This window comes from Poecilia latipinna, unplaced genomic scaffold (genome assembly GCF_001443285.1).
Source record: "Poecilia latipinna isolate Pla-1442-1.1 unplaced genomic scaffold, P_latipinna-1.0 Scaffold1347, whole genome shotgun sequence".
NCBI lineage: Eukaryota > Metazoa > Chordata > Actinopteri > Cyprinodontiformes > Poeciliidae > Poecilia > Poecilia latipinna.
In genome coordinates this window covers 85,947-100,094 of record NW_015113963.1, presented here as the reverse complement: position 1 = coordinate 100,094, position 14,148 = coordinate 85,947, and the positions used below count along the sequence as shown (strand labels likewise).

Below are 14,148 nucleotides of genomic sequence, written 5' to 3'. Positions count from 1 at the left end.
TATATATATATATATATTTTTTTTTTTTTTTGCTGTGCAAAAATGTCGATGAGTTGCTTTTATAGCAGTCTTAAAAGAGCAAAAGTAATAAAGGTTGTAACTTATGTAAAAACAAATTATCAACATGATATGTGTTCATGACTATTACAACAAACCTTTCAAATGCTCCAGTCACTCTATGGACTACTTGAAACATGAGAATATCCTGAACCAGGAGATCTTTGTCATTGATGGTTTTGAGTTGCCTGAGACATCCTGAATTTGCAAGATAGTCGTGCAGTGGTTCAGTGGCCTTTATGAGCTCTTCGACAGATGTGCACTCTGACACCTAAACATAAAATACAATAATAAGAAAAACATTGTGGTTTGCAAGCCAAAAAGAGCTAATTGTCTTTTTTTTTTTTGTTTATTTCACAAACAGGTCTTCTTGCCCTTTAGTTCAAGACTGGGTAATTTGTTTTTGAGTCTTAATTAGATGCTTCGGAAATTCATTTCAAATTAGAATAAGTAGCTCTTAGGGGTGCACCAATTCCATTTTTCTGGAAGATTGCTGATTACCAACCTTTATTAACAATAATCTGCAAATTCTTATTTTGTCCGATACCGGCTATTTCTGTCTGAAATGTCTCCACATATAGCAAGACAGTCACTGAGTTGGGAACAGCGGGCTGACTATTTTTAACTGCAAATGTGCAGTCAAGACCTAGTGGGTCGGTCTACCAGTCAAACCTCTCTCATGGGAAAAGGCCTCCTTAAATTAAGGAAATTGGTACCATTAAATTGGCTAGCCGATAAGTCAGTGCAACCCTACTAGCTACAGGACAGAATAGTCTAATTTGCATATTTTATCATGTGACATCGGACTAAATATGTTTTGACATAAAGACATAGCCATTGACAACAGCTTTGTAGAATTGATTAGAAATAGAAATATTTTTAACAACAAACATGAATGACATAGGAAACATAGGAAAGTCCTGCAAACTGAAGTAAAAATGATAGGAAATCTGTAATAATTAGGTTTCACTTTACCTTTTGAATCTTATCATGGAGGTCGTTATCAGCAATGTCATTTAACACAGGCTTCACAGCAGAGCTACCACCAATGAGTCGAGAATACAGAGCTGAGGAGAAGAAACCTGGTGGAGGACCCCCGTTAACCAGACTTACAGCAATGGCTTGCCCAGCAAAAAAATACCGATCCTCTCGGAGAGCTGGAAAAACAGGTGGCACACAAGGGACAATTAATAATATGAAGACATTCAAAAAATGATTAGAAAAACTTCAATTATTTACACAACTTATGCAATGACACGCTTACCTGAACTGTTGAGAGCTAAGTTCAGGTTTCCATCTCGTCCTTCAAACATTGGTGACTGTGCTATGGCTTCCATTAACAGATGCAAAAACTCTCTTTTTGGACCACCAAGATCCACAGCCTCTTCATGTAATCCTAAGTCATCGGAAAACTTGATGCACATCTGGTACCTGGGATTGTAGGAGAGTCGTCTGAAGCCTCGCAGAGCTCCATCCAGTACTGAAGACCTGTTAATATTAAATCGGCATCTTTGGCTAGCATCAATCTGAGATGCAAGTTCAAGAAGAATCTCTTTTGCTGATCTTGCATTTGGATCATCTGAAACCCTACGGTGAGGAAGAGTATGGGAGATAGATAGAATAAAGACAAGAGCACTATTTAAAAGTTTAACAACAACATAAGTACATTGTGTCACTATTAAAATGGGAAAAAACATATGTACTTTTGTACCAACAGCTTTTGATGTAATTTTGGTTTTACAGTATTGTAAAACACAATATGACAAAATGCAGGTTATGAGTATGGACAGATATGCACAGCATTTACCTAAAATTAAAGCTTAGTTTTGCACTTTTTAAATTTTAGTCATGACAAAAAAACAAAAAAGAAAATAATATTAGAAAGTTCCACTTTGGAACATGCAAACTATCTGCCTGGAAACACTTCAAAAATTATTTTTTATATTTCTAATGTGTTGTTACAACAAGGTCTAGGTAAGATTACTAAATGACTTACACATCATTCTGAAGACTGGCCATTATCGCCAGATTTAATTCCTCCTCATCGGAAGACAGGTCAGAGATGGAGCTCATTAATGAAATGTAGGTGGCATAGTTGTCACAAGAGTCAGATGTTTGGTGCACTGTGGACACACTATCAATAGTCTCTGGTTGGGCTGCAGAGAGCTGGTTGGCTGAGGTCAGGCTATCTGTGGACTCTGGTGGTATTTCAGAGGACTGGATAATTGTAGTCCTTCTGGTTGGTGGGTAATTTGAATCCTGTGTTAATGAATTCAGGTTTCCTCTAGCTGTTGTGTTCATGTCATCACTTCTCTGACTAGGAATGTTAGTGCTATGATGACTGGAAGTTGATGCGGCATCCAACTCCATAGAGCTTTCCTCAGAGTCTGTGTGTTCAAACTAAACCAAGCAAAAAGATATTTGCTGACATAATTTATATAAACAAAGCATCAACACAACACTGAACATTGTATGTACTGATAACCCAACTGACATTCAAATTAGCTTACCGAAAGAGGAAGATCGGTTGATGGTCTAATGTACATTGACTTTGCCCTGAATATCTTATGAATCATGAAGCCATTGAGTTCTTGACCGTCACGCAACCTTGGTTGCACAAGATTGCTGCCACATGGCATCAAAAGTTCAACACTAGCAAGAGTGTTCAAAACATTTGAATTATTATACAAAGTCAGTAACTCATTCAACTAATTAACTGAACTGAATGCATTTCTTTAATATCTCACCAAAATCATACCTTGTATCATCAGGAATTTTGTCCTTAAAGGCCTCCTTAATCTCAAAAATGACCGTCTTGTAGTCCCATGACTTGTTTATCTCAAAGGCACTAATAATGCATCCACCTTCATGAAGCCTTCTCTTTGTTTTGTGTTTACAGATGTTCTTCCATGTGGATCTTGGTAAAAGTATGAGATCTTTGTTAAAAGTAGGATGATTCATTATTGCAGGCCTAAAACAGAAAAAAAATACATTTCAGAAATGATGTTTCCAACTTCAGGCAAAATATGAGAGGAACATTAGATAAATATCGTTTCCAGAAAGCTTCCAGAAAAATTATCCAAGTGAGAAAAACATCTTTTCAATGTATGTATTGAAAAGATAAATTGCTTAAAGTAACCCAGCAATCTCAGGAACAAATGTATCATGCAGGACTGCTGTTTTGAAAGATCAATTTAGATCAGTTATCAAACACCTCTTGAAAGCAATTTTAAATAAGCTTTACTAACAAAGCTAAACTGTACTTGAAAGAAATATTTAAAATCAAGCAAAATTACAGAATAACTACTTTAAAAGACAACTTTAGAAAAGCTACAATTCTGGCAGCAAGTGCAAATGTCTACTACAGTTTAAGATATGTAGGATACATAGAAAAATTTATTTTGAAATGTCCATTTATCAGACTTGGAAAAATATATTAATTCTTTCCGTTAGACCTATTAAACATTAAAAATATACAAGTTAAATTATTCCTGTAAAAATATAGACTATATAAAGGTGAAACTGCACAAGATGAGACATGGCTACAGTACTTGTATATTAAGGGACGTCCATAACTGCCTGTGTCGTCCTATTCTCACAGGATTGGCTGACCACTGCAGTGACAAACATTATTCTATGGCAATGGTTTTCGTGTTAAAAAGTGATCTATAGAGGAATTGTTAATACATAGGGGTGGGTTGGAGTACTCCAAATTGTGCTACAATGAAACGTGAGACCCGTACATAGGCATTTAATGCTAAGGTACATCACTGTTTAAGAACCCTCGTTCGAAAATTTAAGTAATTTAAAACAAGTAAAAATTCAAGCGATTCATTTCTCATGTATGAACTCACCTCTTTCTCGATTTTGACGTCCATCTGCCAAAATGGTGCTGGTTCTGAAATCTTGGCCGCGGTTCTTGACTTGTTAGCGGGTTAGCTTCGGCTAACACACTTGTGTGCGGGTTAGCTATCTCTTCAGTCCGGGATGTACCCGGTCTGAAGAGCCGTGTAACTTCAGCATTAACCGCAGGCTGTCGGCTTCTATCCAAAATGTCTGATAATGCTGACACCATAATTGGAGCATTAACAATATTACTTAAAATATTCACTGCCTCGGTGAGACGCTCCCGCTCAGCCATTTTCCTATCCGTCTTTTCCTGTTTATTACAGGTGTCCAATCAGAAACTGAAATTTTAAGTTAACTTCCGTTGCAATCAAACTCTCTCGCAGAGTTNTGAGGGAGCCCGAAAAAAAAAACCAAAAAAAAAAAAAAAAAAAAGGGTTTTTGCTTTTTTTTTTTTTTTTTTTTTTTTTTTTTTTTTTTTTTTTTTCTGGTGGACTAAATTAATAATACCTACATCTCCAGGTTTCTTTTCGATTATTACTCCGGCATCATTGCTTTAGATGACAAGTAAAAGAATTACATTTTTTCCCTTCCAGCGTTGTGTGCTTGCGTGAAATTTCCAGATGTAGAATGAAACGTGTCCATAGAATTAGCATACTGTACAGGGTAGGATCGGACTACATGGCTGAAAAATATGTCGTGATATAAGCGTTTCAAGTCGGTTGATATTGATAAATATTGATTAAGTTTTTGTTTATATTGTCTGAAATACTGCCAAACTGGTGACCATTCCTGTTTTATCCACTGTTTTCACTCCTCACCATTGTTTATTTCTAAGAAAATGTGAAGCACAGTGGCTAAACTTGAAACTGCTGCTGCACATGTTAAGTTGTTGCCTTTGAGAGGTTGAGCCCAAGGTAAGGGCAGTCTTTTGTCTGCCTACATCCTCTAAAATACACTTGTGGATTGGAGTTCAGTGAAATTATTGACCATTCTATCAGACATATATTCTGGTAGAATATATGTCTTTCAGAATATAGACAGCAAGTTGCTGTGGCAGCTTACTGTCGCAGCAACTGATCACCTGCTGTTGCCATAGCTATAGTTATTGAGCTATTGCCCAGCCCTACTACAGGATATACTAATCTGTGTTAGGCCAGTACAAGAGTTCTAGATGTAATGACCGCTTATCTAAAGTCATGCACCATTAGTCTGAATTGGGTTACATAAAATAGATTGTTTCTGGTTGTAACATAAGAAATCTGGGGAGTTATAAATACTTTCAATAGAGGATTTATCATAAGAGAACTTGGTGCTAAACTACAACACAAGAATAACTGTTTATTTGCAACACTAAATCTTTTAGAGCCAGTCCTGGCCTAAGAGACCCACATTTGGCTTCCTTCAGGCTCTGATTTCCATTCTGTGTTTTCAATGCTGATTCCACTTCCTCATTTTTAACAAAAGGGCATTGGAAATGAGAGTTAATCACAACAATACCTGTGTTCTCTTTTTACAGAACTACGTGCTTCATGGAGGGAAGATGATACACAAGGTGATTGACAGCTCTATGTGTGAGAATGATTGTACCAAGATGGAGGACATTTCTACGCAGAACCTTTGACTCCCAATACTACCCCTACCTTCGGCTGAATGAGCGAAGCTTAGGATGGAAGACCCGTCAACTACTGCTCTAAGAAACTGTAGCAACCATCTCGGACTCCTGTACCTCACCGCCTCTAAACACACACCCTCTCCCACCAGATGGGGCCCTCCTTCAACTGCTGGCCAACTTCCAGGATGTTCATGAACTTGAAGCGCATTCGAAAATGCCAGTTGGTGCAGCTGATGACAAGCTGCCTGCTGCTATCGGTGGTAATGATCTGCTGGGAGCAGCTGGACTCGGTCGTTGTCAGCCATGTCAAGTCCTACTCCTTCCGCTACCTCAACAGCTTCTGCTACGTTAATAGGAGTCTCACCATTCCTCGCGAGGAGGCCAGAAGCTTCAGTGACTTCCCCTACCTTTTGGACCACCCCGAAAAGTGCGCAGACGAGGACGTCCTCCTCCTTGTCTTCGTAAAATCCTTCCCGGAGAATTTCGAGCGTCGAAACGCCATCAGATTCACCTGGGGCAACGAGAGGTACATCCAAAATACCCTGGGCATGACGGTCAAGGTTCTGTTCGCCTTGGGAACTGTTGAGAGGAAAATGACCGAGTCTTTTTGGAGCAAAAAGAGCGACAGCAGCTTCCGGAGGAAGCTTGTCCGCGAGGACACTCTCTATGGCGACTTGATCCAGAAGAACTTCAAGGACTCCTTCCACAACCTGACCCTCAAACTCATCATGCAGTTCCACTGGATGCACAGCCGCTGCGCCCACGCCCGCTTCTTCATGACCACAGACGACGACGTCTTTGTCCACATGCCCAACTTGGTGAGGTACCTGCAGGAGCTGAGCAGCAAGGGGGTCACCGACTTCTGGACAGGGAGAGTGCACATCGGAGCGCCGCCCATCCGCAGCAAAGACAGCAAGTACTACGTTCCCTATGAGATGTACCAGTGGTCAGCTTACCCCGACTACACGGCTGGGGCCGGCTACGTCGTCTCCGGCGATGTGGCCCATAAAATCTACCACGCCACACTGACCCTGAATGCCTCCCTCTACATCGACGATGTGTTCATGGGCATCTGCGCCAACGCCGTCAACGTGTCGCCACAGCAGCATGTTTATTTCGCGGGAGAGGGCAAGGCACCGTACCACCCATGTATCTACAGCCAGATGATGACCTCTCACGGCCATGTGAAGGACATTTATGATCTATGGCGGGTGGCAACGCACCCAAAGGTCCAGCAGAGCACCTCAGGACTGTTTGGGAAGCTGTACTGTACTGTAGTGAGAATGTATCTCCTCTGTAAACCCCAGTTTGTTGACACCTATCCTTGCAAAGCAGCATTTTTGTAGTGCAAAGAGGAAGTGAGAGTCCACTATAACACCGACAGTGATGACCGATGGGTTCATTTCTAGAAGTATTACCTCAGTCCTTTCCCTAGGATCTCTACCCACACAGTGGTTTACTGCTGCAGACGAAGCCAGAGAGAACGGGTTGTTTTATTATGGCTAGAGTGAGACCTCCAACTTGTCTATGATTCTTTGTCGTGGTTGTTTTTAAAGTGCAGATGTTGTGGGCCGACCACAGAATGTGAAATTAAAGTTCTGCAAAGATGTGTCTGTGTCGTCCTAATTTTAAACCTAAGCATGGTGCGAATGAGGTTTTTATTTCGGCAGTTCTTCAATTTTGTGTTTTGGAGCTTTCCACAAATAACAATTTTGCAAAAATACACAATTAGTATTTAAAGGTATGATGCAAGAAACACATTTTCATTGCATAGTAGAGAGGAAAATTCATAAAGGCACTGGTTAAGAGATAAACTGTTGGTGCAACAAAGATGTGATTTTCTGACAGCAATAATTCAGATGTTGAGCAAAAACGGGCCGTTCAACCTGTTGCTACTGGAAAGTCTTTGACATCCAACCATTTCTATTTTGGTAACACAGGAACAGTGTAAATCTTGTTGATTTGCCTTCTCATTATTACATCAATGGTGAAGCTTAAAACTTGTCAATGTCGCTTCTCTGTTTACTCATTTGGTTGAGGTTGTTAAAAGGGCTTCCTTTTACGAGTTCTGAGAATTTATTTGCGTTTCTTCCTGGACAACGACTGCAGATGCGTCACATGCTTTGAAACAAGGCTTCTTTGTTGGCTGTGAGTTCAGGGGAACAGGTAGTCAGTAAAATTATTTATACCACAATTCAAATCTGTCCAAAGAGAAGTGCATAACTGACGTTTTATTTTTGATTCAGTCAGGTTTATTATTATTCTCTCGGAGGAGTGAGGGAATCAAAATGAATTGCTTGTCAAAAGCCGGCTGAATCGTACTGTATTGAGGAAGATGTGTAAAAAGCATCAATTCCAAACTATCTATTGCACTGCAGTGAAAAAAAATTCTGCAGTGAAAAAAAATCTATTCTTTAGTTTAAATACTTCAGGATTCAAGTAGTGAAAACTTTGTGTTGATGATCTTTCCATGTTTTAAATCTTTATCCAAATGGAAGAACCAGGGACGGCCCATTTTTTTCCTTAATACAAAATGTGAAAGGGTTAGTGATACCATGCAAATAGTATTCAGATCCGCCACCGAAGTTAACATCAGACATCTTCCTCTTTTGTTTCTCAAAAGCTCAATCTTGGTCTCATCAGTTCCAGCTAACGTGTCTAGTTTAGCAAAAGTCATTGTTTACTCTTATGATGGGAGGACAAAAAAAACAGTCAGAAATCCTTCATGCCCGCAGCATCACCAACCATAGCGATTGGGATGGATGTGTTGCATTTAAATTAATCTTTTGAATAAATAACGTATTTTTGAATGAACTAAAGTTGAATTTATTCTAAAGTGTTTCTCAGTGGTAACAATAATTTTGATTTTAGTTTTTTTTTTTTTCCAGGACTTTGGGGGGAGGGGGGGTCAAATTAAAAGTTGGATTCTTTATATTTTTTTCAGTTTGAAATTGTGCTCCTGCTGTAAAATAAGATTTTTTTTAATGTTTTTTTTTTTTTTTTTTTTTACCAAATCTGGAATAAAGATTGCCAGCGCTGTAGCCAGCAGTCAGTCCTTTCACAAGTAACTTGCTGGTGGTATCGATGGCTTAGAAGACGCTGTATCTCAGTTACAGTTTCAGTTATTTCTAATCACAACTGGGAACCAATAGTGACCACTCAGAGCTGCAAAGTAATTCAAACCTCTTTGTGTGGTGTGAGATTGAGTCACAGTCACATTTCATTCTGCAGTGACACATAGTATCGATGTGATGCATGAAGTGTGAACGCTGCTGCACTCATTCAGTGACCTGGTAGACAAAATGTGCATGCTGCATCGTCAGGTGAACTAAGGGTTTCCCATGGAGTATCTCAAGCATGGGCGTAGGTTTGGGTAGGGACGGTAGGGACATGTCACGGGATATGAAAAAGTCCCGACCAATTTTTGCCATATTGGCTCAAAGAACGTGGATCTACGATCTTTGATTAGCAGCAACAGGCGGTGCGGAACGGAAGCTTCTTAGTTTGACATTTATTATGAGCCTCCGAGACCGTGTCGGGGGGGGGAGTCAGTTGAATCGTCGGACGTTCTTTGATTAGCTGCAAAAGGCGGCGGCTAGCTGGGAACACGCATCTCCTTCTGAGTCTCCGAGACCATGTCGCCACCAAAAAAGAAAAGGACAGACATTAGAAGTTATTTCGCTACGTCGGCTGTAAGTACAGTGAGTGGACCCATAAGTTAGATATCTATCACGCAACGCATTTGTTGTAAAGTCCGGTGTTTAGTAAGGTCAGCACCGAATGAGAGGTAGAATAGGTCTGTTAATTATGTAATATTTTTTCACATAGGAAAACGATGGAGAACGATGGAGAGGTGGCTGGAGCTTCAGGGCTCCAGGTGAGGTGTTAGTTCTCAGATATGAAATATACTGTGAAATTATCTCTGTATCTGGTTGTATACACAAGATGTATGATATGGTTATGGTTGGGGGGAGGGGTTATTAAACCAATATGGTTTCCCCCCCCCCCCTTCTCAAAAATGTTCGGTGCTCTTGGGCATTTCACTGTGCTGCCGGGGGTGAGGGGTGTGTCAAGGTTGTGGTTTATTGGTTCTTTGTTTATCTTTCTTTGATCTCTTTTTGCAGATGTAGAAGCCGATATGCGTCATTTCCTGGTTTTTTCTTTCTCTCTTCAGTTCTTAACACTGGAGAACCACAGAAGAAGCCCAGATAAGCATTTCTAAAGCAAACGATATTAGTTTACATAATTGTATGAATGTGTTTTTATGTACGCATTAAAGCCAATCATATCTAAATATGAGCTGGCTTCACCAGGCTCTAAACCGCAGACAGCCAGTCTCTGAACGTGAAGGTTTCCTTTTTCCAACTGTGTTCACCTACAGTGTCTGCAGTGTGCAAAAACACAAACAGTTCACACTTTGCTGGAACCTTTGCTGCTTACCTCTGTAGCCCTCTGGTATGCGGTTTAAAAAAAAAAAAAAAGTAGGTCTTCACAGCGTCATTTTTCCACCCAGGGGTTAGCTGGAAAAGAATTGACCTTTAGGCGTCTCTTTGCAGGTGATGAACATTGCATGCAGTTGGTGTATTTTTAGTCGACCACCAGAGTGTGTGATCTGTGGTGACCTCTCACACAGCTCGCAGCAGAAGCTGAGGCTGGTACCTCATGTTTATGAGACATGAACAGTCATGTCTCATAAACATGCTAACCTCCAGGCTCAGCTTCAGCTACGAGAGACACTGAGTCACCAAGTCCAGCTCGTCAGTTCAGAGTTCCTGCAAACTGGTTCTTACCCCAATTTAGTTTTTATTTCTTTTCCTCATAAATCCTTATCTTGAATCTAGGCTGAGGTTTCATTGCATGATTTACAATATTGATACATACAACACGGATCAAACTCTGTATTATGTGTTTTCCCGGGCACAGTGTCATTTTACAGCACAGTCAAATAACTATGTTACCCCCAGTTGTTAATTTTTTTTTACATATATGAGATATGACTTAAAAGAAATGTGACTTCATAAATTAACGCCTTGAAATTGAATCTCTGTGTCTTTAATAATCTCCTGCTCTTTCCGACACTTTGATGCGTGAATGACATTATAACTTGATGTAAAGCTAAAAAAAAAAGAGCAGATTTTACATAATACCCCCAGAAGAAGTTACAAGTATTTGCATTTGGAGCTACTGCTCTGTCTCCAGGTTTCAAATTAACCCTAGAAATGCGAAATGAAGAAACAGAAACAGGACAGCCACAACACAGCCCTCCATGCATGCTAAGCCTAGTTAGCATAGCCACCAATACTGGCGGTTAAACGGTTTTCCTGAGAAATAACTTTAAGTTATTTCTCTGTCATTAACACATTGAGCAGCATGTACACAAGGGTTAATGACAGCACTAAGACCCTCCTCCTGGCTCTGATTGGCTGTTTTTGACTGGGAGCGGTGCATATTCGCAGATCAAAACAGTGCAGGGAGAAGGTAGTGGATTCACAAATTGTGTCTCATACTATACTGTCATGACATGTTGACAGTACTAACAAATAGGTAAAAAACAAAACAAAAAAAAACAGATTTTTATATATATCTTGGGTTTTCCTTGGGAAGTCCTGGGCCAATCTGTGGAATGGGATGAGAAACGGTCTTTGAAGAGGTTTTTGGTTCTTAGGCATCAGTGACGGCCACAATCTGGGTCGTGTCTTTAAAGATGGCCTTTCAAATCCTCCAAATCAGTACAGGTGAAATTATTCTGGGAGCATCACTTGACTTCTGTCCCATGACTCCCAGGATAAGTGGTTTTAAATGACTGTTTTACCTCTTCAGTGATGAGAAGCCTTCTTGTCTTTGCTATCTGGAAGTCAGGACAGTGTGAAAGTCAAATTATTAGAAAGAAGAGATTTATTTCACATATCTTAATTAATCAGAGGATAAACAGCCTGTTTGGGTTTGAATAATTTTCCTCTCTGTTTTGTACCTTGCCATTTTTCCTTTTTCTGCAAATCTAATATCACATTTTATTTACAAACTTAATATTAGTGCCACCATCTCCAACAATTGTAGACACATTTGATGAGACGCAGTCAGGCTTTATGAGAAATAGATCTTTATCATCTTTATCTGACTAGTTTTAGATCTACTTGATTACTCAGGCTACTTGATTAGTTATATTTTCTTCCTGGAGTTTTATAAAATCTGGTTTTAGAAAAAGAAAGTGTTACACTGTTAGTTTGTAAATTAAGTATTTAGTTTGGAACTTTAGATTTCTAAATGTAGGAAAATCCTGTTGAAAATCTGGCTTTTTTTCTCTGTGACATGCTAAATAAACCAAATATTTTGCTGTTAATTATTCACTGTGTAACTTCACAAACAGCACCATGTATATATTGAACTGAAGGTGCAATCTGGAAAAGGCCTGTTGGATTCCATTAAAACTAAGCAGATGTTTTTGAGAAACTTTAATAGAGGAGGGTTCCACAGAGCAGAAGATTGTGTCATCGGCGTAAAGATGAATACATAAATCTACAACGGAACTTTCTGTACAAAAAGGGCTGGACCAACTGTTGAGCCCTGTGGGACACCGTTGGTTCTGACTGATCATTTGAGAACCAGCTCTGCTTTGTTTTTTTGGCTGTTAGTTTCTGTTATTTTCTCCTTTGATTGTTTGTCATATCTTGCCATTTAAGTTTATTGCTTGTGTTGGTTCACTTATCTTCATGGTTTGTGTTTTAGATTTGCATCGCCAGATTAGTATTTCTGTCGGTTTGTTGTTCCGATTTCTTTCCCCCCTTGTCTCTTGGTTTCTATTTTTTCACTTTTACTCATCAGCCATTCTGCTCCCCGTCTCAGCTACTAACTAACCACTTCCTTATTTGCCTCTGCCTGCTTCCTTCTCCAGCTGCATCCATTCACATCCTCTGGTTCGTTTGTCACTTCCAGTCTCTCTTTTCAATATATCACGCTCTGCGGTCTGACTGCTTTTGTTGTCATTGTGTTACCCTGTACTATTGTCCAAATGGAGTTTTTTTTTATTAAATCCTGAAAAAAGTAAAAAATACTCTCCCCCCTCTGCATTTTGACCCATCTACTACTTTATAATAATTTCATAAAATAAATGTATTATTTACTTTACTTATAATTTATAAACTCCATTTGTTAAGGATGCAGACAAGATAAAATTCACACTCAGTCAAAAATCAAAGGTCATTTCACATCTTGTTTTGGACTCTTGTTTGCTTCTGGATTTAAAATGGACCTGAAGGTAATTGTATAAATAATCTAGCCCAGATTTTCAGGATTATAACTCTTATTCATTATTGTTCTTGATTTATCAACAAGATGTGCCAGAAATAAGACAAAATATTATGTTTTCAGTGGATTTTGAGTTGGTTTGTTGTTTTCTAGTTTATGCTACTGTGGTCCTTTTAGCACACAATATTCTGCTATGATTTTATTATTATTATTATTGTGTCTGTTTTATTTGTCCCTACTTTATATCACTTTAGTTTTTTTTTTACATGCTTTACGAATTAAATGAATTGGATTGTTTTTTACAGTTTGCAGTTTATGCAAATGCAGGTTGTGTAAGATTGAGACACTTAAGAAATGTTAAAACTCAGTTGTGAAAACTTCACTTCGTCTTTTTTAAAATATGCCAAGTTAATCAGTTGTTTTTTTTGGGGTTTTTTTTGCTGACATCTGGTCTTTCTCTGTGCACCAGAATCTATTTTAGATTAGGTTTATGAGTCTTATGTGTGTCTAAACACAACACTTTGGTTTATCAGTATTGTGTGTATCATTAACACTTCTCTGTGTGTTCACCTTCTGTTTTTGAAGAAGCGGTATTGTGTGCTTTCCAGCCACCATATATCATTTTATGGCATAATAAAATAATTGTGTCACCTTCAATTATCAAAATGCTTCGTAATTTAACGCCTTGACAGGGGGCCTCTTTCTCTTTAAAAATCACCTGCTCTTTCCGACACACCATCCTCAGGATGTCATCACATCAACATTCCTCTATTAAGTGTTTGCAAATATTTGTTGGAGCATTGGAGTGAGAAGTAGCTCCTATAACGAGCTCAGCAGATGCTCAGTTCGACCAGATGTTTGCTAATTGCTGTTGGCTAGTCTGAAGGAGCCAAGTGGGGTATTTGTGGTGGAGGGCTGCTCTGTGTGCTGGAAATTTGGACTGAGTGCCTGGTTAGCGCTCAGTTCAACCAGGCGTTTTGCACAGATGAATGGTTGCCATGGAGATGAAAGGATTTTGCAAACATGTATGAAAATAAGTTTTTGAGGTGGGAATGACAATGTGAGAAAAAAAAAGTATTTCTTTTTTACCTTATACAGTCCCTTTAAAAAAATGCCATTTTGTTGCCCGTTCTCTCCTCAGGTCCTCATCATGTAATCAGACACCACCTGGATTAGCTGTACAGCAGTCGGCTGATCCGGTTTCCAAGCAGCGCTCACACAAAGAGAAGAGTCCAGGAGTCGGGACTCGACCATCTGCCTGGGTTTTACCGAGTCCCCTGACTGTTGCTTTATAGGTGAAGTGGCTTAAAAACGAGGATGAACATTACATTTTTTTTAACCATTATATATATATATATATATATATATATATATATATATATATA

The 14,148-nt window shown here is 39.1% G+C and overlaps 2 protein-coding genes across 2 annotated transcripts in view; one reads left to right on the top strand and one right to left on the bottom strand.

The window, feature by feature from the left end:
• LOC106961889 (G2/M phase-specific E3 ubiquitin-protein ligase) overlaps nt 1-3,456 on the bottom strand; it is a 9,638-nt gene extending 6,182 nt beyond the window's left edge. The window contains exons 1-6 of the mRNA XM_015055984.1: nt 2,816-3,456; nt 2,568-2,709; nt 2,054-2,457; nt 1,322-1,644; nt 1,033-1,214; nt 156-328 (exon numbers count right to left, since the gene is read on the bottom strand). Of these exons, the coding sequence (XP_014911470.1) occupies nt 156-328; nt 1,033-1,214; nt 1,322-1,644; nt 2,054-2,457; nt 2,568-2,709; nt 2,816-3,018 (1,427 nt within the window). The 5' untranslated portion in view covers nt 3,019-3,456. The remainder of the gene's footprint in view (nt 1-155; nt 329-1,032; nt 1,215-1,321; nt 1,645-2,053; nt 2,458-2,567; nt 2,710-2,815) is intronic.
• Nucleotides 3,457-5,587: 2,131 nt separating this feature from the next.
• On the top strand, nt 5,588-7,127 carry LOC106961899 (lactosylceramide 1,3-N-acetyl-beta-D-glucosaminyltransferase A). The gene has a single exon (XM_015056000.1). The coding sequence runs from the start codon at nt 5,668-5,670 to the stop codon at nt 6,862-6,864; it is 1,197 nt and encodes a 398-aa protein (XP_014911486.1). The 5' UTR covers nt 5,588-5,667; the 3' UTR covers nt 6,865-7,127.
• Nucleotides 7,128-14,148: the final 7,021 nt, after the last annotated feature.